The following is a 25,031-nucleotide window of genomic DNA, read 5'->3' on the forward strand; positions in this document are numbered from 1 at the left end:
TCTAGAGAAAGGGATGACAAGTGAGGTGAGCAAAATTCACAGATGACAAAAAACAGTTTTGAGTCTTTAAAACTGCAGATTGTGATGAACTGCAGAAGGACCTTTTGAGACTAGACTTCTGAATAACAGATGCAATTTAATGTGGACGAGTGCAAAGAACTGCATGTAGTGAAAAATAATCCCAATTACAGGTACATGATGCTGGATTCCATGTTAGGAGTCACCACCCAAGAAAAGGGCCTTCTAGTCCTTGTGGAAAATACCTTGAAATCTTTAGCTCAGTGTATGGTGGCTGCCAAAAAGGCAAACTGAATGTTAGGAATTATTTTGAAAGGAATAGAGAACAAAACAGAATATCATAAGGCTCTTGAGTTTTGTGTGTAGCTCCAGTTGCCCCACTGAAAAAAAACAAAACAGACATAGAAAAGGTACACAGAAAGGCAACAAAAATGATAAAGGGGATGGAAAAGCTCGCTTATAGAGAAAGACTAAACAGATTAGAACTTTTAGGTTTGAAAAGTGATGAGAGAGGGGATATAACTGAAATTAACTTATGAGTGAGGCAGAATGAGTAAATAGGGAACTGTTAGCTACCCTTTCAAACATTAGGAACTAGGGGACAGTTCATGAAACTAGCAGACAGATTTAAAACAAATCATAGGAAGTATTTTTTTCACTCAGCACTCAAACAAGCTATGGAATCAGCGGCGGATTCCCGAGGAAGACCGGCCCAGGGATTCGCCGCCCAGACCGGCCCAGGACACATCACGTGGTCTGCTGAGTGCGGCTCCGTCACAGCCGCGCACAGCAGACCACGTGACTGGAGCGACTGGCCCACCGGGGGATGCCCGATCCCTCGACAGGCCAATCCGCCCCTGTATGGAATCTGTTGTTGGTGGATGTGGTCAAGGCAACTAACAGTGGGGTTAAAGAGGATTAGACAAGTTCCTGAAGGAAAATGCCATAAACAATTTTTAGCCAAGATAACTTGGAAGAGCCAGCACTTATCCCTGTGAGTCAAATACAAGAAACAGATCAATTACTGGGGATCTAGCAGGTACTTGTGACTCGGACTGGCCACTGTCAAAGATAGAATTCTGAGTTTAGTGGTTCTTTGCCTGACCCAGCACGGCATTTATATTATGTTCCAGTCCCCTACAGATACAAATTCAAAACCCTGACATTGATCTTCAAGGTACTGAAACAGGGGCAGGCAATTCCAGTCCTCAGGGGGCAGCAACCAGTCAGGTTTTCAGGATATCTATAATAAATACACACAAAACAGATTTGAATATTCATTAGGGACATTCTGAAAACCTGACCAGAGATGATCCTTGAGCACTGGAATTGTCAACACTTGTCTTAGAACCCTGAATAATGGGCTCTAAGATCTGTAGAGGACTGGAAGCCAGTGTAGTTTATCTAAGACTAGTGTGATATAGTCGTGCAGCTTATCAGCAGAGGTTTGGAATGATCTGGAGCTTGTGGCCGGCCTTATCTGCAAGACCCCTGTAAGTCTGTGGGAGGAGTGGCGTGACTTAATGGCGTATGTACGATTGTCCCACCTCATGCACATTTCTAGAAACTTTTTTTTTTTTGACGACAAATTTTCTTTTTTTGTGGCCAAGTATCTGCTTTTATGGCATAGGGCAAAACAAATTTGGGTGAATCCAGCCCAAAATGTACAGGTGAAGAAAGATCTTGAGGAAAACTGTCAAAATAGGCTGTCATCTTTATTATGGCATACCCATACCGTCTCTCCTTATATAACCAAAGAATATAGCACAGCAGTAAAGACAATAAGCATCCTACAGATAGTGAGCTCATCAAAACACTAAGGGAGCAAAGCACTACTTAATCTTTACAGCTATTCTAAAATGGCAGTCTACCCAAATGAAGAGCACTGAAAATTAGTTTGGTTTCAACAGGACTGTGAGTCACTTACCTCTGGAGTATTGTGACGGAGCCAATAGTAAGCTTCCCTAAAATCATCAAAGATGATCCGACTGCCATCTCCACCACGTGCAGACAGCACAATAGAAGGGGAAGAATAGGCTTCGCTGGTTACCCAGGTTGAATGGAAGGTGTAGGTAATCAAGAAGAAAGCCATTACAAGGATCATGCCACTGGCCACCTATACAACAGAAGGGAAACACGGAGAAAAGAAGATTGATTTCTATCTAATTCACATTTTCTTTTAGACAGAAATGGCTTCATCTGATAGGTTGGAATATTTTATAGGCAAATGATCGCAGCAAATGTTTCCTAACCTACCTACGATTCTAGCTCTAGTGCTTAAAAGGCAGACCTATTTACCTGTAACAGATATTCTCTGAGTGAGACTGAGCATATTTATTTATTTTATTTATTTAAAATATTTCTATACCGGACTTCATGAATGGTATTCATATCAGGCCGGTTTACATGGAACAGGGGATAAACCAAAGTAACCAAAAATAAGAAGGTTGAAATAGCAAAGTTACAATATAACAGGGGGATTAAACTTGGGAGCTAGAGTAGCTAGGATTAAGAGATAGGAATTAAATACATATAAAACATATAAGATGGTTATGAAATTAGTAAACATTCAGATCCTTGATCTGAGTCTGACGAGTAAATTTGAGTTAGGGGAAGGCTTGGAGGAAAAGCCACGTCTTAAGTTTCCTTCGAAAGGTGTGGAGGCAGGGTTCCAGTCTTAAGTCAGTCGGTAGTTTGTTCCAAAGGACTGGGCCTGCTGTGGAGAAGGAACGTTCTTTGGTGGATGTTAGACGTGTGGATTTGGTAGGTGGGACTTGAAGCATTCCTTTATATGCCTCTCTGATGGGCCTTTCTGAAGCATGGTGTTTGAATGGGGTCTGGAGGTCTAGGGTGAGCTGATTGTGGATGGTTTTGTGGATTATGGTGAGTGCTTTATGTAGAATTCTGTATTTTATTGGCAGCCAGTGTAGGTTACGGAGGATGGGGGTGATGTGAGCACTTCGGTTAGTGTTGGTTAAGATTCTGGCTGCTGCATTCTGGAGCATTTGTAGAGGTTTTGTTGCTGAGATGGGGAGCCCCAGGAGTAAAGCATTGCAGTAGTCCGTTTTTGAAAATAGCGTAGATAGAAGGATGGTTCTGAAGTCCTGGAAGTGGAGAAGTGGTTTAATTCTTTTTAAAACTTGAAGCTTATAGAAGCAGTCCTTGGTGATATTATTGATTGATTTCTTTAAGTTCAGATGATTGTCTAGTATGACTCCTAAATCTCTTGTTTGAGAAATATGAAAAGTGAGAGACAGCCTGTGTGTGTACATGTGTGAGCCTAACCCTCAGAGGGGGAAACAGCCTGTGAGTGTGTGTGTGCTTGTGTGAGACTGAGCATGTGAAGGTGAGACAGCCTGTGTGTTTGTGCGAGACTGAGCACAGAAAAGTGAGGGAGAGTATATGTGCATACTGTATATGAGAGAGAGAGATAAGAAAGTTTATATGAGCAACAACCCACTCTCCTTTTGCTAATCCAAGAATCTCAGAGCACCCGGAAATCAAAGGTTTCTAGTTATGGAGGAGCAGGAGATTATTTTTTATCCTTATTAGTTCTAATTATTGGATGTTTTTGTCTGCTGTTTTGAAATGATTTATTGGTGTTTGGAAAATTTTTATGAGTTTTTAAGTATTGGATGCTGTTATATAATATGCTTTGTTTTAATTACCATTGATTTTATATTTCTTTATTTGATTTTTTTTTCTGAGGAATGGTGATTCAATTGTACTGAATATAGAGTCTGGCTTGTCGTGGCTTCCACTTGATTTTGTCTGCACATTTCTATTTATACTTATGCTCTTTTTATTCTAAATTTGGTTAGGTCCTGGTCTGTATTCTTCACGTATGACCGAGATGAGGTATTCCGCCAGCATGTAGTTTCAGTGTAGGGATCTATAATAGCCTGGCTTGTTCTATTTTCCTAATATGAGGTATATTAGTGTTTTAGAGCCTGGTGTAATATTAACACTGTGTCTTTTCATAGGTAGGGTTCTTACTCTTTGCGTGCTGGCATTTAGTGTCATTTTGATATGGAGGTTTGCTATATTGTTATAATTTTTTTGTTGAGGCTGAGAGCTAAGCCCACAGAGAACATGTTACACTAGGCCTAAAACCATATGATTTCAAGTGTCTTCTTTTGTTGGGTTTCCTGGTTGGCACCATGACATGTAATATACATGTTGCGATTTATTTATTTATTTTACCTTTGACTGTTCTTAATGTCATTTTTCCTGTAAAATCTATTATAAATGCATAATATTTAGTTGTGGGGGAGGGGAGGGTGCACAAGGCTGCACAATTCACAAGGTAGACAGTCACCCACTGGGCCCACTAGAACACAGCTCTTGTCCTCCATTCCTGCTGGAGCCCAACGAGAAATAACAATTCTCTTTCTTTTCTGGGCCAGTGATAACTGATTCTATCTTCCCTTGCTGGGCCCAAAAGTAACAGAAGAAGGGTTGGTGGCCCCGCAGAGGATAGAGAAAACAGCTTGTAGAAAAATTTAAGTAATTTCTATTCAGAGAGATCACTCTTACTTTTATTGTTAAGAGTGACACAAAGGAAAGTAATACTCTGGCTTTTTTTTTTAGTTCAGCTGTGGATTGTTGTGAGCGGTGTATCACATGCGCACATTGTCCATCGGGTGTGTCAGGATGGAAAAAAAAAGTTGAGAACCACTGCTCTAGAAGACCTCTCAGGACAGACTGGCTAAACCTATTGTCACGTTGGGAATCACTGGCCAAGCAACGGTGTAATGTTCATTTGGAGAGAACTCTACATCACGGCCTCCATAGACACTGATCTTAGGTGGGCTAGAGAGGACACCATGGCTCTGACACTATGAATCTTGACATGGTCCACCAGGTTCAAGCGTGCCTAGGCATAACAAAAGGAAATGAAATCTGCTAGCCAAATTGAAAGAGTGCATTTGGTAAAGATAATCCCAAGTTTGCTGGTGTTCAAGTCCACCCAGCTTTTTCTTTTAAGTGTTTCAGTCCATTCTAAAGAGAAGGCCAAGACATTTTTGCAGTCCAAACTATATAATGCTTATTCACCTTTGTGGACTTGTGGCCTGGGAAAAAATGTTGGAAGGATGAATGACTGGTTAAGGTAGAAGCCTGACACTAACTTACACAGGAACTTAGGATGCATGTGCAGAACCATATCAGGTACTTCAAATGAGAAGAATCTATAAGTTAAAAGGAAACTTTCATCCACTGAGTCAAAACCAAATTGATGGAATGCGTCAAATGAAGCAAGCTCTGCATGAATCAGACAACAAAATTGTACAGAAATGGGTCTACCTTCTACATGGTGAGTGCAATTACAATACAGTGAAGTCTGTCTTAGACATGATCTGAAAGATATAAAAGATAATCAAGAAGTTTTTGTGAGAAGCAGGAGAAAGGAATAGATTCTTTCCTTCACACCAAAAGGCAAACCTCCACTTCAACCCATAGGACTTCCTCATGGTATCCTTCCTGGAAACCTGAAGAATCCTCAGAAAGCTTAAGGTGCTGTAGAGCTACCCAGTGAGTGTCAGGTTTCCAATGTTGAGATGGCACAACAGCCCCTGATCCTGCGTGATGAGTGTAGGATAACTGTCCAGCCTGACTGGATTCCTGATAGACCTATTCCTGCAGGAGTGGAAACTAAATCTGTCTTGGCCAAAAGAGTGCTGTGAGACTTACAGCTCCCCAGTCTTTTCTGAGTTTCAACAAGGTTTTTGGAACAGAAATATCTAGAGAATACATGTACAGTAGATCCTGGCTCCAATCCAGGGCAAAGGCATCTAGCTTGCCTCAAGTCCCCTTTCTGGAGCAAAAGAGCAAAACCTCTCTGTTCAGAAAGGAGCATATCTTCACGGACAAGCTGAGACTGGTCCTGGAACCTCTCAAATGGTCCCTGCCCCACTTGCAGAATATCTGGTTTGCTACACGCCTCTACAGGGATCATTTTAGAGGTTCCAGGACCAGTCTCAGCCTGTCTGTGAAGACATTCTCTTCGCTTGCCAGATGTGTGGTTCTAAGAACCATTCTCTGAAAGAAGGTTCAGTCCTACATCTGAACATTCTCCTGCTTGATGATACAAAACATTACCATTTGGTTGCCCCATGTTTATGCCTGACTCATTCGTATCCTCTCCATTGCGGTTATTGATGGAATAATCCTCTCACAGGACAGTGTTTCCAAATGGGCTTGTTTTGCACATACCTGGACAAGAATGAGCTTCATTTGTGAGCCAGAGTATATATTGGGAATGATCTCAAACTCTTAAATTTACTAATGTGCTAAACAGAGTCTCCTTTTGGAGTTCATAAAGTGTAATCTTTATAGGCAATATATCAAGATGTGCATGGAAATTCTTAATCAGGCCAGTGGCACCCAATATAAATCGGGACTATTTCTGTATTTTTCTGCAACATTTTCTTAGTCTCTGATTGCATCTATTGATATTTAAGGATCTTTGCTTTCTCCATATGATCCACAGAATAGTCACCGACAGCAATGCTATACTTGTTTCTCTTTCACCACAATATCTGGTTTTCTAGCATCGATCTTCCCGATGAGAACAGGAATATCCCAGATGATCACAACCTCTTCGCTCTCATCTATTCTATTAGTGCTGTGTTCTCAGTGTTTTTTTGGTACTCTAATGTATACAGTTTCCAATGAATAAGCCATGCCACCTTATTGTGCCTTTCTGTATACAGGGCTTCTGACATCAGCATCTCACACCTACTGAAGATAGGTCTGTTTTCAGCACTGTTCCACAGAATCTGCATGTCTGCTTTATCAAGCTTTGTTGGCTATGAATCAACTTGTCCATAGTCCCCTATCCTGTGCTATAATTATTAATCTCATCTATGAATTCACCTCACCTTAACCACTGATGTATCAAATCTTGATCCATGTGGGGTTTTTGGAGTAGCTCTCTATATTTTCCACTGTATTGGTGCTTCTGCCAATTATCATTCCTTGTTTACTGATCTAAGTGTTTTTTTCTCATTTTGCTAATCCTGTAGCTTCTCTCTTCTCTACTGGTTGATATTCAGTCACTCTATTTGCCAGAACGACTGTGCAAGCTTAAGGACAGACTGATGATGCTTGCTCACTTTTGTACTTCAGCACTATTTGAGCATTTGGGTCTGTTGATGCCAAAGGATGTGGTTAAGGCAACTAGGGTAGCTGGGTTTAAAAAAGGTTTGGATAAGTTCCTGGAAGAGAAGTCCATAAACTACTATCAATCAATAGGGAATAGCCACTGCTTGTTGCCAGCATTAGTAGCATGAGATCTATTTAATGTTTGGGTACTTGCCAGGTACTTGTGACTTGGACTGGCCACTGGTGGAGACAGGATACTGGGCTTGATGGACCCTTGGTCTGACCCAGTATGGTATATCTTATGTTCTTATGGTAGCTCTACATGTGCAATCAATTTCAATAAGACCCATACCCCCTTCAGCTCTAGGGATGTACAATCCTGGCAAACATTGATTCTTTTAGATTTACATCCAAGAAATTTATGGGGCCAGTCTACTATTCCAAAACTATAGGATAATACAGGAATTACAAACTGATCAATAGCTTTATCTTATTTTGTGCTGTTAACTTTATTCTCTGATAGTATTTGCTGGTCTTTTCTCTCAGTACTGTATGCCAATTTTTCCATCTTCCTCTTTGCCTACATATTTATATGCACCTTCCTGCTGTAGTGCCTTTATACTGCAATATTCAGTCAGACAGATGTTTTCAGTTTTGCTTAATTTTCCTTTAAGGAAAGTTGCCTTTGCACATTTGTCCTAACCGAGTATCATCATGATGACATCTGTGAAGCTCTTTACTACTCAGAGTTGTTCTGAATGAGCATCACAGGAATTGTTTAGTTTCCAATTATCTATACATAGCAAGGGGAATATCTTTAGTAGGGATTGGTTGCTCTAGGATTACGGCTAATTCCATAACCCAAGGAGTTAGAGTACTCAGTGACTTAATGCTAGACAAAACACAAGCGGCAAGAGAAAGGCTTTTGCCTCACAGCCAGAGAAACAAAGAACCACAACTTGTGGGCTCTATGGAAAAGATTAGACTGAAGGCGCTCCTGCGTCGATGTGCGCTAGTTCAACATGCTCAAAGTTTCTTTAAAAAAAAAAAAAGTGGAATCTTATTTACATGCTGCACTCAATCTGAGGGCTTCAGTATGTTAGGATTGCCATACTTAGGCAGTAAGTAATTTCAAAAGTACACTCAATCTTATTGTTACAAAATGTCACCTCAAGTCCCGAGAAAGAATTTTCAAAGGGTTTTACCTATTTAACTAAGAAGTTACCTGAGCAAAATCCTTGGTTGAAAATGGTTCTCTCCACCCCATGGGTAGAAGTACCTGCACTACTTTTATCCCCACTATAAAAGGATGGAATATGAAGCAGGGAAATGGAGCTTTGCACCTGCTATAAAACAGGTATTTAGTTCATGATTAACCAAGGTACCCATGGAATGGCTGGCCCTGAATTTCAAAATTTGCTTGCTGGCCCATGGGTACAAAGTACTTGTGGGTCTGCAAACAATGCATTAATTTGAAAATGTTCCCTTATACAGTTTCCCTGTACCCACAGAAGCAGTCAAAGTTGTCAAAACTTGCTTCATGTTCCACATGTAAGGTAACAAAAATACAAATAAGAGTTGAGTTTGGGTCCAGTATTTTTGGTTGGGCATTGAGGCACATTTCTGCAGAAAAAAATGGTAGCTCCAATTTAGAAAAATTCAAACATTTCTACAGATATAGGAAATGCAGAATTGGGGGCGAGGTGACAGCTGATCAGGTCCTTGACCTTGATGAGTGTTTTATATATATTTTTTTTCAAATCATAATTTTGATTTTCAGCATTGCTGTAGGACTTGTTTAGTTTGTTTTCAAGTTTTATGTTCTTAATGATTTGATTATAAATATTTTAATTGTAACCTGCCTAAAATATTTTAAATGAACTTGGGCAAATACTCTTGAGTTTATAGTACTGTTTAGATCCAGATTTGTGACTTATTCTTTAGCAAACACAGCTCAGGCCCAGAAAGCCCGATGTATCCTACCAATTTTCTGTCATCTTGTTTTAGAGCAACAATCTTCCGGCAGTAACAGTCCATCACCTCATTTTTGATTGGATAGGTCAAGTCCTGCTGCTTCTTGGTTTTCTTGTCTGGTCGACTGATGTCTAGGTTCTTCATGTATGTTGAGAGTACCTGGGACACACCAATACCGGAGAGAATGCACATCACAGGCGCCAGTACCAGCATCAGACGCACCTAGGAGAGAATGGAAGAACACAGGAGTTAGAATTTTGGAACATAAAACTAAGTTACTTACCTGTAACGGGTGTCTTGTGAGAGTAGGATAAATCAGCCATGAGTACCATGAGTAAAGTTATCCAACAGTGCCAACACAAATTGTTTCTTCTACAAATGCAGAAAAGTCTAGATGGTTTTACTTAACCTGTGTGGGGACTTCTCACCCTATTGGGCAAGACCCTCCTCAGCCTCATATAATAGCTTAAAGCAGTGTTTCCCAACTCTCTCCTGGAGGCACACCTAATCGGTCTGATTTTCAGAATTGCTACAATGAATATGCAGGAGATAAATTTGTATACATTGGGCCTAATGTCCTAATCCCCTCAACAAAATCAGTTAGACTACATTATACAAGAAAGTGCGCTTTTTCAGTGGCAGGCTCACTCCTCCGGAACACTATACCTGACACACTTCGCCAAATATCCAATAGAAAGCAACTCAAAAAAGAACTTAAAACATCTTTTTCAGCTAGCTTATAATATTTCAGAAACTTGACAAACAGTACATCAATCACAGATTTTCTGGAGGTCATTTGTAGCACTATAAGACACATGCTCTCCTTTTCTTGTTATGTAAGATGTAATATTTTACTTTTATTTATTTTGATTTATATTAATGACATTTTTGTAATTTTTTCTTCTTTATTTATTTTTATTGATTTCATATTTTTGTTTTACACTTGTAAACCGTTTTGACCAAGTAACTGTAAAGGCGGTATATAAACACTTTTAAATAAATAAATAAATAGATTTGTTACAGATATCCTGAAAATCAGACTGTTAGTGTGCCTCCAGAAGAGGATTGGGAAACACTGCCATAAAGCCAACTCCAAAGAAGGAAAGGGGGTAGGAATGGGTGGCTGATTATTCTGAGGTCTATAAAGAGCACACTTACAGATAAGTGTAATGGAATTACTTCTGACTACTCTGGCTAAGGATGTATTTAGAGATTAGGCCACGCCTTGTATATTATCTTGCCTACGCCTTGTATATTCCTGTAAATAGTCCGTTGCAGTTTTTATTTATTGCTTTAATTCCTCCACCTCCTGCTCTTTGTATACTCCTCCTTGTTCGCCCTCCCTGTTCATTGTAATTTCTACCTTTAAAGTTACATTGTAAACCGGTATGATGTATGCATACTAATACCGGTATATAAAAGTTTTTAAATAAATAAAATAAATAAATAATGGATTCCAAGTTCTCACCCAGAAACAGACTAGTTTGAAGGCCACTGGCCAACCTCTGAGTTAACTCATATTTACTGCTCTGCACTGCATAATGCTAAGAAATGCTTATGAACAGACAAGAATCTGAGATCTGTAGAGCCAGTAGTTCCCAGAAGGGAAAGTAACTGATTAACTGATACTCAAGTCTGAGAGAGCGAAAGCCACACAGCTGCGTTTGGAACTGATAAGAGTACGCAGCAAAGGAGAAGACATTGCTTCTCTCCCAAGCATTTACTAGTGTTTAGTGTATAAGAAGAAAAAAAAGCTAGAGAGAGACGGGGAGCACGCTTCCTTGACGTGACAGTTCAGACATCCCTTGGGGAAATGTAAGCGTTATATATATGTAATAATTGTTATCTGCAACTAACATATCTGATTTTGTTTTATCCTCTTATTGATCAAATAAACCTACTTTCCTAAATACCTGGAACCGTGATGTACTGAGTTAGAGTATGTGTTTACATTGGGTAAGACAGAGGCAAGCCCTGTGTGCATGTGGGTAACAAGCCCCTCAGGTAACTCCCACTGTAGACCCCAGAGAGATTAGCACCTGGACAGAATGCCTAGAAGAGTAAGCAAGAAGAACCAGCCATAGAAATTAAGAGAAGTCTTGTAACAAAGGGGAAAAATAAAACACTAATGGCAAGAAAAAATATATTTTTATGGAGCAAAGCCTCTTTTCAGTCTTCTTATTTTTTTTTTTAAAGTTGGAAAGGCTATACACCCCGGATAGCTCAGAATAAACCTGAAATATAGTTAATTTCACCTATTGTTAGAGGCCTGTTTAATGAGACTAACTGAAATCTAAGATGGAGGCAACAAATCCAAATTTGGGCAGAAAGAACTCCAAATATGGGCGTGAGCTACTTAAACTCTAAGAGATCCATATTCAAAAGCCATTTAGATAGACAAAGTTATGCATCTAACTGGCAAGGTCTGGGATATTTAACCCCTTATCCGGCTAGAATTTAGCCAGACAAGTCATTATCTAGCTGGATAAAACAAAGGCATTCCGGGGAAGAGTTAAGTTATTCTCCTTAAATGAGTAATCATTGAAAAACAATTTTATGTTCTTCTGCCTTGCCTGTGTGGACTTGCCTGGTCTTGAGGCCTTTGGCCTGTTCTCTCTTGTGTCCTGCCTTGGTGCTTCAGGCTTTGGTGTTCTCTATTTTCCTTGTCTAAGACCTACCCTAGTCTTCATTTCTAGTCTCCAGTTCTGCCTGTACCAGAATCCTGTCCTTGCCTTGTCTCACCTTTGCTTGTCTAGCTCCAGTCCCTGCTTAGTATCTTGCTTTGCTTTGTATAGCCTGCCAAGCCTTGCCTGTGTGGACTTACCGCTATGATGTACTGCCACCGTAGAGACCTACTGGCCTCCAGAACCCAAGGGCTCAACCTGTGGAGAAGGGGGATAGCTAGGCAGAAGACCGGTCCTTGTCTTGTCCCAGGTCCTGCCTTACAGTCCCGTGCCGCTTCCCAGGTGGGTTTCCCAGACTCCGGGGCCCATAACAATGACCTTTTCAATGCATCTTTAGAGTTGGGAGTAGTTTTGGAGGACTGGAGACAGGTAGATGTGGTTCCTCTTCATACAAGTTGAGGTAAGGAAGGGGCTGGGAACAACAGGCCAGCAAGTCTTAACTGTGTGGTCAGCAATTTCATGGAATTGCTGCAAAAACAGAGGATAATGCAGTTTCTGGAATCCAGTGGATTACAAGATCCGAGCTAGCATGGTTTTACCACAGGTAGGTTTTGTCGGACAAATCTGATCAATTTCATTGATTGGGAGACCAGAGTTATAACAGTTGTATCACTGCTACCTGTTCTTGTGGCCAGATAAGTTGAATTTTTATTTAAAATTAGCCATAATATAGATTGCTTTCTTGCTGACCTTTATTGTACTGCATGATTTGAAATTTCTGTTTTTCCCAAGCTATAGATATTGCTAGTCAGTATTAAGTAACTGTGTTTCATTTAAAACAGGCTGGTATTGAAAAAAGGTTATTCCTTCCCAGCCTGCCCCACATCCACCCATTCCCAGAGTGTTTTCTTCTTAAATAGTTCTTCCAAGGACATAGGTTAAGTGAATAATACTTAAGAATCAACCTAACAAACTTGCATATTAGTCACTATTAGCAGAATGTCTTTAATTCAGTGTAACAAGGTGGTGCTTATGTCCCAAGGGCTGCCATTTAGACTTAAGGGATATCCAATTTACTTTCAGCTGTCTGCAATGAAAAAGCAGCTGACTCATATGAAAGTGGAATTGCTCAGGTATAAAAAAAAACAAAACAAAAAAACCCCCAAAAAAAACCCCTTCCCTCCCTGGCCAAATCCAGAATACCTCCCCCACCTCCCACAGAGGTGGGGGAGGTAACCCAAGAATAAATGATTTACAATGGGTTCTGGTAGAACAAGACATGTGAATATATTACACTTAATTTCCCCAACTGTGCAGCATCCTGAATATCTATCCCCCAATCCCACAAAGAAGTTGGACATCCAGAATTCAAAAATCCAGGAATAAATGGATTACAGCAGAATAAGGCCTCTTATTAAAAAAGATATCCATTCTCCCCACATTACCCTTACATAATACTTTTTCTACACTAGATAACGAAGAAGCTCTAGGAATGAAAAATGAGGTGATGTCTGAAAGGGATGTAGTCACCCAGTGTATCCAGAAACCTTTAAACATTATCAAAGATCATAAAAGGAAGCTGCTTCTGCTGGGAGACTCAGCCATCAGAAGAACCAATTTGGGAAATAAGTCTGATGGGGATACAACAGTTAAATGCCTTCCAGGATCCTCAGCCAGTAGAAATACCAACCAGATAGTCAACACAAGTAGAAAGTAGACACTCTGATATCAATGTTATCATCCATCTGGGGACTAATGACCTTTTAAGACATGGTATGCTTGCAGTACATAAAGTTTTCCAAAATCTAGGCAAAACGATTTGACATATGGCAACAACCATTGCCTTTTCAGAAGTATTACCCATTCATGGAAAGGGGAAGGAAAGGCTGTGTCAAACAGATAACTTCAATATCTGGCTCAAAACATGGTGTAAAGCAAGTGGTTTTCGTTACATTGGTGGCTGGAGCCATGTAAGGAGCAGCAAAAAGTTATACTGTAAGGATGGTCTACATTTGTCCTTGGCCAGAAAGAGGATGCTACGTGAGAAATTCAGAGCATACATTATCAGACATTTAAACAAGCGGGCAGGGGTGGCAAGAAGGGGGGCAATGAAATTGCCAAGTCACTCCCTAGCAATACAGAATTGGAAAGAGAAAACAAAAAAAATCAATCAGCTCAAAATAGCATAAAAGGCAAATAGGAAGATCAGCAAATGAAGGGAAAAAAGTTGGAAAGCTATGACCACAAATGCTCATAGTCTGAGCAATAAAATCCCAGGCCTGCAAGCCTTAATGGTGGAAGCGGACTTGGACATAGTTCCTGTTACCAAGACCTAGTTCACTTAGTCTCATGATTTGGATCTGGCCATCGCTGGCTATAACTTGATAGGGAAGGACAGAGAGATCAGAAAATGGGGAGGAGTAGTTCTTTATGTCAAGCAGAATATCCAAGCAACTGAAATGCAAGGCAAGTGGGGTTGGGAAGAAGCATTATAGGCTGTACTAAAAAAAAAAAAAAAAATGGTAGCTAATAAAAAAGTTATCAGTGGTCTTCATTCTAAAGCATATGCGGACAAACTTCAAGATCTAAACATGTATATCCCCAGAGGAAAGGTGAGACAGGGAAGACATAAGACAAGTCATTTAAATATCTCCAAGGTTTCAATACACAAGAGGTGGGCTGCTTTCAAACAAAAGGAGGATCTGGAATGAGGGGTCATGGGATTAAGGTGAGAGACTCGGGAGTAATCTAAACAAACATTTCTTCAGAGAGGGAGGTGAATGCATGGAACAGCCTTCCCCATGATGGTGGTACAGACAAGGTATATTAATTCAAGAAAGCATGGAATAAACTCATGGAGGTCCATATTTAGTAGGCCGGTTAGTGGACAGGGACCTGCTCCCCATCCCCCTGACTTTCCCCCATCCATGTCAATACCTTTTTTTTTTATCCCAGCTCTGACAGAAGCAGTACTGAAAGCGTAAACTTGAGTGTAAGCTTACGCTTCCAGTGCTGCCTTTATCAGAGCAGTGCTGGAGGCGTCAGGAATGGGGCAGAGGGCCCCTCACTCCTGGCTGAGATAAAAAAGGTATCAGTGGGGATGGGAAAGGTCAGGAGAATGGGGGGGGGGGGGGACGTGGGCGTGACTATTCTTCCTTGTGGATGGAGGGGAAGGCAGGCTGAGTTTTATTTTATATTTAAAATCGGGATGGTGGCACAGCCTACAATGCCAGGCAATTCGCTAGTCTTTAAAAATGTTTTTGGGGGGGGGGGGGGGGGGGGAAAGAGGAGTTATACAGCTTGACAAAGCCTTCGTATTAATGTTTGGTGGTGGAGAGGATTGGCCCGCTTATATTTTTCTTTATTTTGGTTGATAATGATAGTGCTACTTCGCCAGATGTCTTTCAAAGATATCCGTTGAAGTTGCACATTATCCAGCTACACAAGGCCGGATAACTTTAGACCTGCCCATCTGCGCCATGGGAGCCTCCCCTTTGCTCCCATGGCCCTCTGAAATGCGGCCCTTGCTCTACCATGCCACAGAGAGCTCCTTCTTGCTCCTGTGGCCCTCAGCACCATGACACCGATATCCCCAGTGGCCTGCAGGCCCCATTATAGGCCCTCTGAACAGCCAGGCATCTAGGCCCTAGGTCAAGAACCCCAGCTTCTTTCCCTCTATCAGGTCTGGACCATCATCATTTCCCAGCCCTCTGAAGGCTATCCAGGTACACCCTCAAAGGTAAATATTTTTTTATTTTTTACACTGTTTACAACACTTCTCAAAAAAACCCAAGAGAACTATTTCACATTCAACATACAGGCTGTGAGAATCAGGGATTGAGATTTGAGATGATTCTGTGATTCTTGGGACTTGCGGGCCATGAACTTGCTATAAGGCTGCAGAGGTTGCTTACCTTCCTGGGAGTCCTAGCAATTTTACTGTGTATTCCTGGGAGAGCTAGACACACCTCTGCAACATCCCAAAAGGACCAGCACAGAGTGTCCCAAACTGACATTATAAAAGGCATGCCCAAAAGGTACAGAGTTGCTGGTCCAACAGCTTTCTCGAGATACGCTCTGCGGAGGTTCTGTCTGGCCTCTTATCGTGATCTTGTTAATAAGTTTCTGCCCTGTAAGTGTGCTCTTGTATTATAAACATGCTCCTGCCTTCTTATCCAATTCCAGTGTCCTGCTTTGTACTGAATTCCTATTCTCCTGTGAAGGAATAGCCTAGTGGTTAGAAAGGCAGACTATGAACCAGCGAAACCAAGGTTCAAATCCTAGTGCCTCTTCCTTGAGACATTGGGCAAGTCACTTTACCCTTTGTTGCCTCAAATCTATAGACAGATTGTGAACCCTTGAAATGCCAAAAAGCAGAAAATAAAAATAAATAAAATCTACCACTGTGCCCTGGTCTTTCCTTTCTATCGACGTACGCACCTTCCCTCCGGGGCACCCTCTGCTCACTGAGCCCTGACATCCGTGACCAGTTCAAACCAGAGCCAATTATGCCATTTCAAGACAGACCATTCATGAGAGACTATCCATGGCTCTATGCAATAACAAGATCCATGCTGAACCTAAAAGGAGGGACAAGAAATACGGAGGGACAAGAAATACATGGCTATGGTCATGCATGATTCCATGTTGGCGATCCAATTTATTGAATGGGCTCTTAGTGCACAGCAATAAGCTGTGCCAGCCTCTCTGATGTGGGCTTTCATCTAAAAGATTCCCCGCACCTGGACTAGAGGACTGGGACTCCTGAGTTTAATCCTAGTTTTAAGTTGGTTTGTTATAATTTGAAAAGGGCATCTGTAGTTAACATTTTACACATTTACCAGTGTTCTATAGCATTTTATTTTGTAAACTTGAACTTGGCCCTCCAAGCAACAGCTCTCACCATTACAGCAGAGAAGTACATGCTGGTCACACCATACATGATGATAAAAATCCTGGCATCAGACAGGTTATTGAAGCAGTAATACAGACCCACTGTAAAGAAAAGGAGGAAATAACAATAAGTATAGCAGCTCTGCCTAAAAGCAAAGAATTCACAACAAGAATTTGCCAAATGCTTGACTTTCTTATTTCCTTTGAATTTTAAATCCACCTTTCCAGAAGATGCCCAAGGAGGATTACAACGTAAAATACATATATAATTCCATACAATGATACTAAACCAAGTTCAACATAGCTTTCCACTCTATGCTGGAGATCTGCCAGTTTTGCTAGTGTCTTAGATGCATTAAATAGATTCTTAGGGCTAGACTTTAAAAAGGTTATGCGTGCTGGGCCTATTTTAAAAAAGGCCTGGTGATGTGTGCAAGTCCTGGGGCTTTACTAAAGGGGCGGTTCGGGGGTGGGGCCAGAGGCCTCCAATACAGCGACCATTGCCGCTGTGTTGAAGGATCATGTGCCGGCAGGCTGCTGGCGCGCGCAAAAGCTAAAATAAAAATTTGGGGAGGGGGAGGGTGCAGTGGGAAGGTCAGGTTAGGGGGAAGGGAAGTTCCCTTCCAGGCTGTTCCGATTTCGGGGGAAGGCAGCGCGGCTTGCATGCACCTTTTTAAAATCTACCAAAAATTTATTTTTGGTGACTGTGTTTTTCACAGTATTTGTACAAAGTTCCAATTGTACAACTAATACTTATCTTCTTAAATAAAGATGTTTAGACAAATGGATTCATAAAAACTTAAAATTCTGCTTACTCCAGCAAAACACTGAAACCAGAGCATCTATGGCTAACATTTGTCATTCTAGTTCATTAGCATGTAAGAACTCCTTTGGCCATTCTTTAAAGATAAGAAATGAGTTAAAATTACCTGGGAACATGAAGACAAGGAGTTGTAAATCAAAGTAATAAGAGGACCATGTGGTGGGTTGGTGCTCAGACACAGAAGCAATGATAGGAATGTTATTCTTGGCATAAGAAGGATCCAGGAGGGAATAAAATCGTCCTGTCCAAGGGGAGATTTTACCTGAAAACAGAAGATGATTATTTATGTACAATACTGTTCTCAGATCCCTTGACCACTGCTTTAAAACAAAGATGTGCTTCTTTTCCAGAAAATTTAGTGCTTGTGAAAAGTGCAGAACTGACAGCTCTGCAGGCTGTCAACGTGCTGCTTTCTTGTCCTAGAGGGACAAAGGGAAGAGAGTAATTTGCTCTTCATGCTCAGTCAGTTCTTGGCGCATCTGCTACCATACATATTGTAAATTTGTCATATATATCATCATATATCGTTAAACAATTAATACTCTTTGTTGTAACCATACCTCTTCTGGTACCTGACTCTGCTACTCTAGCCCTTTCTCCCCAGTTTAGCTTCCTTACGTTATATGTAATTTCTATTTTCCAAAGTTAATGGTTACCCCTGTTTAATGTAAACCGATGTGATATTCCCATGAATGTTGGCATAGAAAAGTTTTAAATAAATAAATGCTCTTCTACCTGCTAGGAATTTGAATAAACCAAGCAGTTCATTCTATATATGCCACTAAATGCTTTAAGATAGATTTTATACTATTTTTACACCAGTCCATTGAGCCATGCTCTCTTAGAAGTGAGAAGCTCTGCAATTTGACTGAATTATTTAATAAGGTTTCAAAAATGGATCAGAAAAGTGATCAGAAAGATGATCAGTAAAACAAAGTGACTTACCCGTTACAGGTGTTCTCCATGGATAATTAGCAACACAAGAGGGTGATGTCATTCAACAGCACTGAAGAGGAGCACTTGCTACATCAGGGTTAGGTAACTATGGTTTTGAAGTGCCACCAGGTCTGATTTACAAGATATTTACCATAAGCTTGCTTGACAGACTGGATGGACCATCATTTCTATGTTTCTATCTACAATGAATATGTATAAAGTATATTTGAAAGCACTGCCTTCACTGTTTGCTAATGCATCTCATGCATATTTATTGCGGATATCCTGAAAACCAGACCCATTTGTGGCACGCCAAGACCAGAGTTCCCTACCCCCTAGCCTCCAAGTTGTGAAAAGACCTAGACAACTTTTCACATAGGCATGCACAAAACCTTCCACTAAGCTGTAGTCATAAAAAGCTCTCTCAGTTCTATATAATAGCTTAAGAAATTAATTCCAAAGGGAGGATGGATGCAGTGTGTGGCTGATAATCTTATCAATTAAGAACTCATGTTAAAAGTAAGCAAATATCTTTTCTCCACAAGCAAGATTAAGCAGCCACAAAAGTAAAAAAAAACCAAACCCTAGCCTTCCAACAAAAAGAGGGAAACACAAAGAAACCACCAACAGGCATCGAACATTATTTTAAGGAAAAGAACCACTTAACACCATTCTTTCTTCAGAGTAGGTTCCATTTTCCATTACATGCTGTTTTCTGTCAGTCAACCAGTTTGCAATCCATGCTACTACCTTGGCACCCACTCCCAAGCTTCTCATTTTGTTCACGAGTCTCCTCTGTGGGATCATATCAAAAGTTTAACTAAAAACCAAGTAAAATCACATCCAGCGTTCTTCCCTGATCCAATTCTTTGGTCACCTAATAAAAAAAAAAATTCAGATTTGCCTGACAGGACTTTTCCCTGGTGAATCTATGCTACCCACTGGATTGTAGATAGTTCACTATCCTTTCCTTCAGCAGAGTCTCCATTCATTTTCCCCACCAACGAGGTGAGGCTAACTGGCCTGTAGTTTCCAGTCTCCTCTCTGCTTCCACTTTTGTGAAGCGGGAGCACCACCCTTCTTCTCCAATCTTGCAGCACCATTCTCATACCAGGGATCTTTTGAACAGGTCCTTCAGCGGACCCACCAGCACATCTCTGAGCTCCCTCAGTATCCTGGGATGTACCTCATCCGGACCCATGGCCTTGTCCACTTTCAGTTTTCTGAGCTCTTCCCATACATTCTCTTCTGTAAAATGGAGTATCGTCTACTCCACCCCCATCCACAGTCTTGTCAACTAGCGATGGTCCTTCTCCAGGCTTTTTGCAATGAAACCAGAATGGGATTTTTCTTTGGCTCAGATATGGATTCAGCCCCAGATTCTCCTAGCATATTCAATGTCTGGGAAACTAGTTCCGGTAATTCATCTCTATCAAAGAATCATAACATAAGGTTCCAACCCCGAAGGAATCTCCCCAGGAAATAAGGATTGGCCTCATCATCCATGCCATTTGGATCCCTATCGGGAAAACCGGCTCCAAGCACTTACCCACAGCACCAGCCATGCAGGCCTTCACTGTCTGTGACTAGATAAGGTTGGCTCAGGCTGAGGACTGCGCCTAAAGAAAAGATTGCAGTCCTTGAAAAAATTCCAGCCAAGAAAAGGCTGAAGGATCCATACCAAGGACCCCCCCCCCCCCCCCCCCCCCCCGAATATAACTTGCCTTGAGCTACAATAAAAAGGCGTGAGCTAAACACACAAAATAAATAAATATATAAAAACATAGAAGTGCCATGCTGGGTTAGACCCATGTCCATCGAACCTAGCATCCTATCTCCGATAGTAGCCAGCCCAGATCACAACTACCCAGTACATCCCAAATACTTGATCTATTTCTCTTCCAGGGATACGTGATGGCTTTCCCAAGTCTACCTGGCTAATAACCATTCATGGACTTTCTTTCAGATCTTGTCCAGTCTTCTTTTGAACCCCAATGTTAGTTGCCTGGACTATATCTTCTGCCAACAGATTGCTGACTGTATGCCGAATAAAAATATATTTTACTACAATTTTCTGGAAACCTGCAGTTGCTAGTTTAATGGAGGGCCCCTAGTCCTAGTGTTTGAAAGGGTAAATAATCATTCCAATCAGGTACAAACTTAGATTGTAAGCCCTCTGGGGATAGGGAAATACCTACAATACCTGAATGTAAACCGATGTGATATCTCAAATCGAATGTCGGTATATAAAAAAAAAAAAAAAATTCCCTATTTACCCATTCACCTACTAACAAGGCTAATATATATTTCTCATTTATCATGGCATCACCTACTAGCTATGGCTGATTTATGCCTGCTTGTTGACGGAGAGCTTGAAAGAGCTAAGGAAGACCTCAAATAGCCTCACTGGAGATGATAAAAGCAAGCACTGTAACATAATTTAAATATGTTTGGGTCAGATATTGAGGGCTGTGGTAGGAATGAGGTTGAGAGATTGGGTCAAGACATGGAGAGGTGAGGGTTCTAGTGTTGGTTTAAGTATGGGAATTTACTCTATCAAAAATAGCAGTGAACACAAAAGGAAGACAAATGAGCAGATTAGATGGGGACAAGTGGCCCTTATCTGTTATCTACTAAATTATCTCATGAGCCATCCACCCCTAGCGATGAAAGACATCTATGAGCATTATCCAGCATAACATAACCCCATGGTATTAAGCTAACCTCAAATATTTTTGGTCATCAGCATTTCAAATTAATTGCATGTCATTTTTCAGCATGCTGATAATCAAAAAATCTTTTACTTCCCTGATGACTCTTATGCACTATCTTTAAATAAGCCTTTAGGGATCCGCAGTGCTTGCCCCATATCCTTTTTACTTTGTTTACTGTTCTAGTCTTCACCACCTCTTTTGAGAGGGCATTCCAGGCATCTACCACCCTTCACCATGAAGAAATATTTCCTAATGTTGGATCTACATCATCCTCAGAGTTTTATATCGTGACTACAAGTTCTACTGTTTCCTTTCCAACTGAAAAGACTGGAAGTTTGTGAATCATTATTACCTGTCAGGTATCTGAAGGTCTGTATCATATTTCCCCGTACCTCCTCTCGTCCAGGGTATACAATATTTAGATCCTTCAACCACTCCTCGTAGGTCTTCTGAAACAGATCCCACACCATTTCAGTCACCATCCTATGGACTGTTTCCATCCTTTTTGAAATAGAGTCTCCAGAACTGAACACGGTACTCCAAGTGAGGCCTCACCAAGGACCTATACAACAACATTATCACTTCCCCTTTCCTGTTTATTAGTACCCCAGTATCTTTCTAGCTTTAGCTACTGCCTTGTCACATTGTATCTGGTGATCTAAAGACAATGAAGCAATCACCCCAAGGTCCCTCTCCTGGTCTGTGCACAATAGTCTTTCACCCCCTATCACATACCCCAAGCGTGGGACTCTATACTTCTTGGCATTGAATTCCAGCTGCCAAATCTTCAACCATTCTTCGAGTTCTCTTAAATCCCTTTTCATTCTCTCTGCTCCTTCAGGTGTATCCACTCTGTTGCATATCTTATCTGTAAAATGGCAAACTTTTCCTTCTAAACCCTCCACAATGTCACTAACGAAGATATTAAACAAAACAGGTCCCAAAACAGATCTTTGAGGCACTCCACGTAACACTATTCTCTCATCAGAACAGGCTCCATTTACCATTAAATGCAGTCTATCAAACAGATTGTAATCCACCCCAGTATCTTGGTGCCCACAGCCAACCTTCTCATTTTATTCACGAGCCTCCTATGCGGGACCATATGAAAAGCTTTGCTGAAATCCAAATACATCACATTGAGCGCACCCAATTCTGTAGTCACCCAATCAAAAAATTCAGATTTGTCTGCTTTGGGTCCAGAAACTCACTTGATTGAAGATAGTTCACTATCCTCTTCGTCAGCAAAATCGCCATTAATTTTCCCAACATTAAGTTGAGGCTGGCCAGCCTGTAGTTTCCTACCGCCTTTCTACTACCACTCTTGTGAAGCAGGACCACAACTCTCTTCTCCAATCTTGCAGCACTACTCTGGATCACAGATCTTGTTCTACCAGAGCCCAGTGTAATTCACTTTTTCCTGGAATTCAGAATCCTCTGCAGAGATTGGTGGCAATATTCTGGATGATGTGAGGAGGATTTTTGAAGCTTAATCAATTCCTCTTCCAGATTAGTCAGTTCCTTTTTCACTGCAGACAGCTAGAGGCAAACTGTACAACCCTTAAGTCTCCAAATGGTATGCCTAGGGACAAGCACCACAATTTTTACACTGAAGGGTCAGTGAAGATACTTGAGTAGTGCTATTTTAATCAATGTACAGGTTGTTTGATTGATTACTTAGGTCACAATTATTCACTTAAATTGTTCTTCCAAGAACTTAGGTTAAGAAGACTCAACCAATGAGTGGGTAGGAGAAGGGAGGGTATAAATAACATAGGTAAAAAACCCTTTTCTCTCTTTAGAGCAGAGAAAGTGATATTGAGACTGGCCAAAAATAAGCCTTTTACAGCTATATAAACAATGTTTCAGCTGCCAAAGTCTATTCCAAACAAGGTAGCACAGAGAGCTATTAATACAAATAAATAAAAGAAAATAAGATCTGGAGAGTTCTGGTCTATAAACAAGTTCACTGTGAACCTATATAGATGGGATAGCACAAGATATACTTAGCAGAAAGGATTTAACAGCAGAAATATTAAAAAATAATTCTAAAGTTCACACTAAGATAGAGGAAAATATATAAATATAAACAAATCATTTAGCAGATTGGAGTGGTGTATGCTTCTGAATAAAGCTGCACACAAAGTGAGTCTAGATCTGGTTGCAACTTGTTTAATGGTTTTATTCTGCAGTTTTGTACAATGGACTAGATAGTAAAGTAAATCTAATCTTTGAACCCAACAGCAGATTCACCAATCAAAGAACCTCTTAGAATAAAGAGCGGCCCTTATATAATTTTTATTTGAAATAACAGATTCTACAGACAAGCAAAGAAAAAGTTAAATTCCAATAGGTAAGAAATCAACAATACAGCCAGATTTAACCACCAAACCAGGAGATACGTGCACAAAGAGCCAATATGCATAGAATGGGTTTTAAAAGCCGTCCGTGTAAGCTTGTATCTCCCGCTATGTGCACATGTGAAAAGTATCAAAAAAGCAGCGCAGTGTAGGCGTAGGAGTGGCCAATAAATGTGCGCGTATACACAAGAGCACAGGCACGCGCCAGGGTCCCCTACCTCATAATTTAACTAAATGGTATGGATGGGGCGTAGGGCATAAAAGAAAAATATCTTAGCTAGTCAACGGTCTATTACGGGTTGTGGCTAACAGGGGAAAGGAAGACCAAAAAAAAGGGGGGGGGAGGGTTGAAAGTCCTATCCCTAGCCTGGGTGAACTGGGACAAACTGGTGAATCTGGCAAAGGCATTGGTGCGCCAAAGTAAACAAAATACACAAACCTTCAGAGTGCAGTGTCTGGTGCACGCCAAAGAAAAAAGGTTATTAAACATTTACCATTGTCACCTTGTTTACTATCAACTCGCCCCCCTTGCAGCCCAGAAGAAATCCATGATAACCCCCCCCCCCTTCCCATCCTTAAAATCTCACCAGCTGTGTGGTGGGAATGGGATTTGCGCACATATTCCAAATAGGGCGCACATGTAGGCACTTTCAGCCTATTTGATATCATGATCGAATGTACCCGCGTATGTAATAAAATGGCCACAGCCATTATAAAATAGGCACGTATGTGTGCATTTGGTATCAAATAGTCTGAAAGTGCCTACATGTTTGCTCTATTTGAAATGTGCACGCAAATCCAGATTCCATCACGTAACCGGACCAGTGACGTAGCCAGTATCCCACTACTGGTACACTTCCCCCTAACACAGAATATTTTGGAAGACAGGGCAGATAAGAAAAGGTATTTAATTTGGCCCAGCAGAGCTATGTAGATGTGTCTGAGAAAAGTCCTCAATTTCATGATCACGATATTAGCCATTATAGCTGTGACCCACGATAATGGTGGCTATTCTGGGATAAAAACGTTTTTCACCTTTACCGCACCAAAAAAAGATGTTATTTCCAATGTAAAATCCTGCGTTAGTGTGCGTGAAATTTTCATGACATGCGGTAGGAGTCCCTCATCTGCATAAACAGTGCTTGCATACTCATTATCAAATTTGCATACAAACACAACGGGATAAAGATCGTGCTTTTATTGCACGTTAGACCCCTCAACGCGATTTGATGAATGATCCTGTAAGATAGAGGAAAATATATATTTAAACAAATCACTTAACAGATTGGAGTGCTGTATGCTTCTGAATCAGGCTGCACACAAAGTGATTTATACAATTGTGTGAAAAAGTTTAGGCACCCTTGTCAAATTATATATTTCTATGAATCTCTAAAACAGGTGCGGCCAACAATGGTCCTTGAAAGCCAAACAGGCTTGATTTTCAGGATAACCATAACGAATATGCCTGAGATAGATCTGCATGCACTGCCTCCATTGTATGCAAATCTTTCATGCATATTCATTACGAATATCCTGAAAACCTGACCTGTTTGTGGCTCTCAAGGACTAGAGTGGGTCATCCCTG

At 40.9% G+C, this 25,031-nt stretch overlaps 1 protein-coding gene across 1 annotated transcript in view; it reads right to left on the bottom strand.

The window, feature by feature from the left end:
• The window catches only part of STT3A (STT3 oligosaccharyltransferase complex catalytic subunit A), a 99,647-nt gene that overhangs the window by 15,120 nt on the left and 59,496 nt on the right, over positions 1-25,031 (bottom strand). Inside the window, exons 10-13 of the mRNA XM_029574230.1 lie at positions 17,543-17,698; positions 16,624-16,715; positions 9,163-9,318; positions 1,946-2,134 (exon numbers count right to left, since the gene is read on the bottom strand). Coding sequence (XP_029430090.1) covers positions 1,946-2,134; positions 9,163-9,318; positions 16,624-16,715; positions 17,543-17,698 — 593 coding nt within the window. The remainder of the gene's footprint in view (positions 1-1,945; positions 2,135-9,162; positions 9,319-16,623; positions 16,716-17,542; positions 17,699-25,031) is intronic.

Source organism: Rhinatrema bivittatum, chromosome 12 (genome assembly GCF_901001135.1).
Source record: "Rhinatrema bivittatum chromosome 12, aRhiBiv1.1, whole genome shotgun sequence".
Taxonomy (NCBI): domain Eukaryota; kingdom Metazoa; phylum Chordata; class Amphibia; order Gymnophiona; family Rhinatrematidae; genus Rhinatrema; species Rhinatrema bivittatum.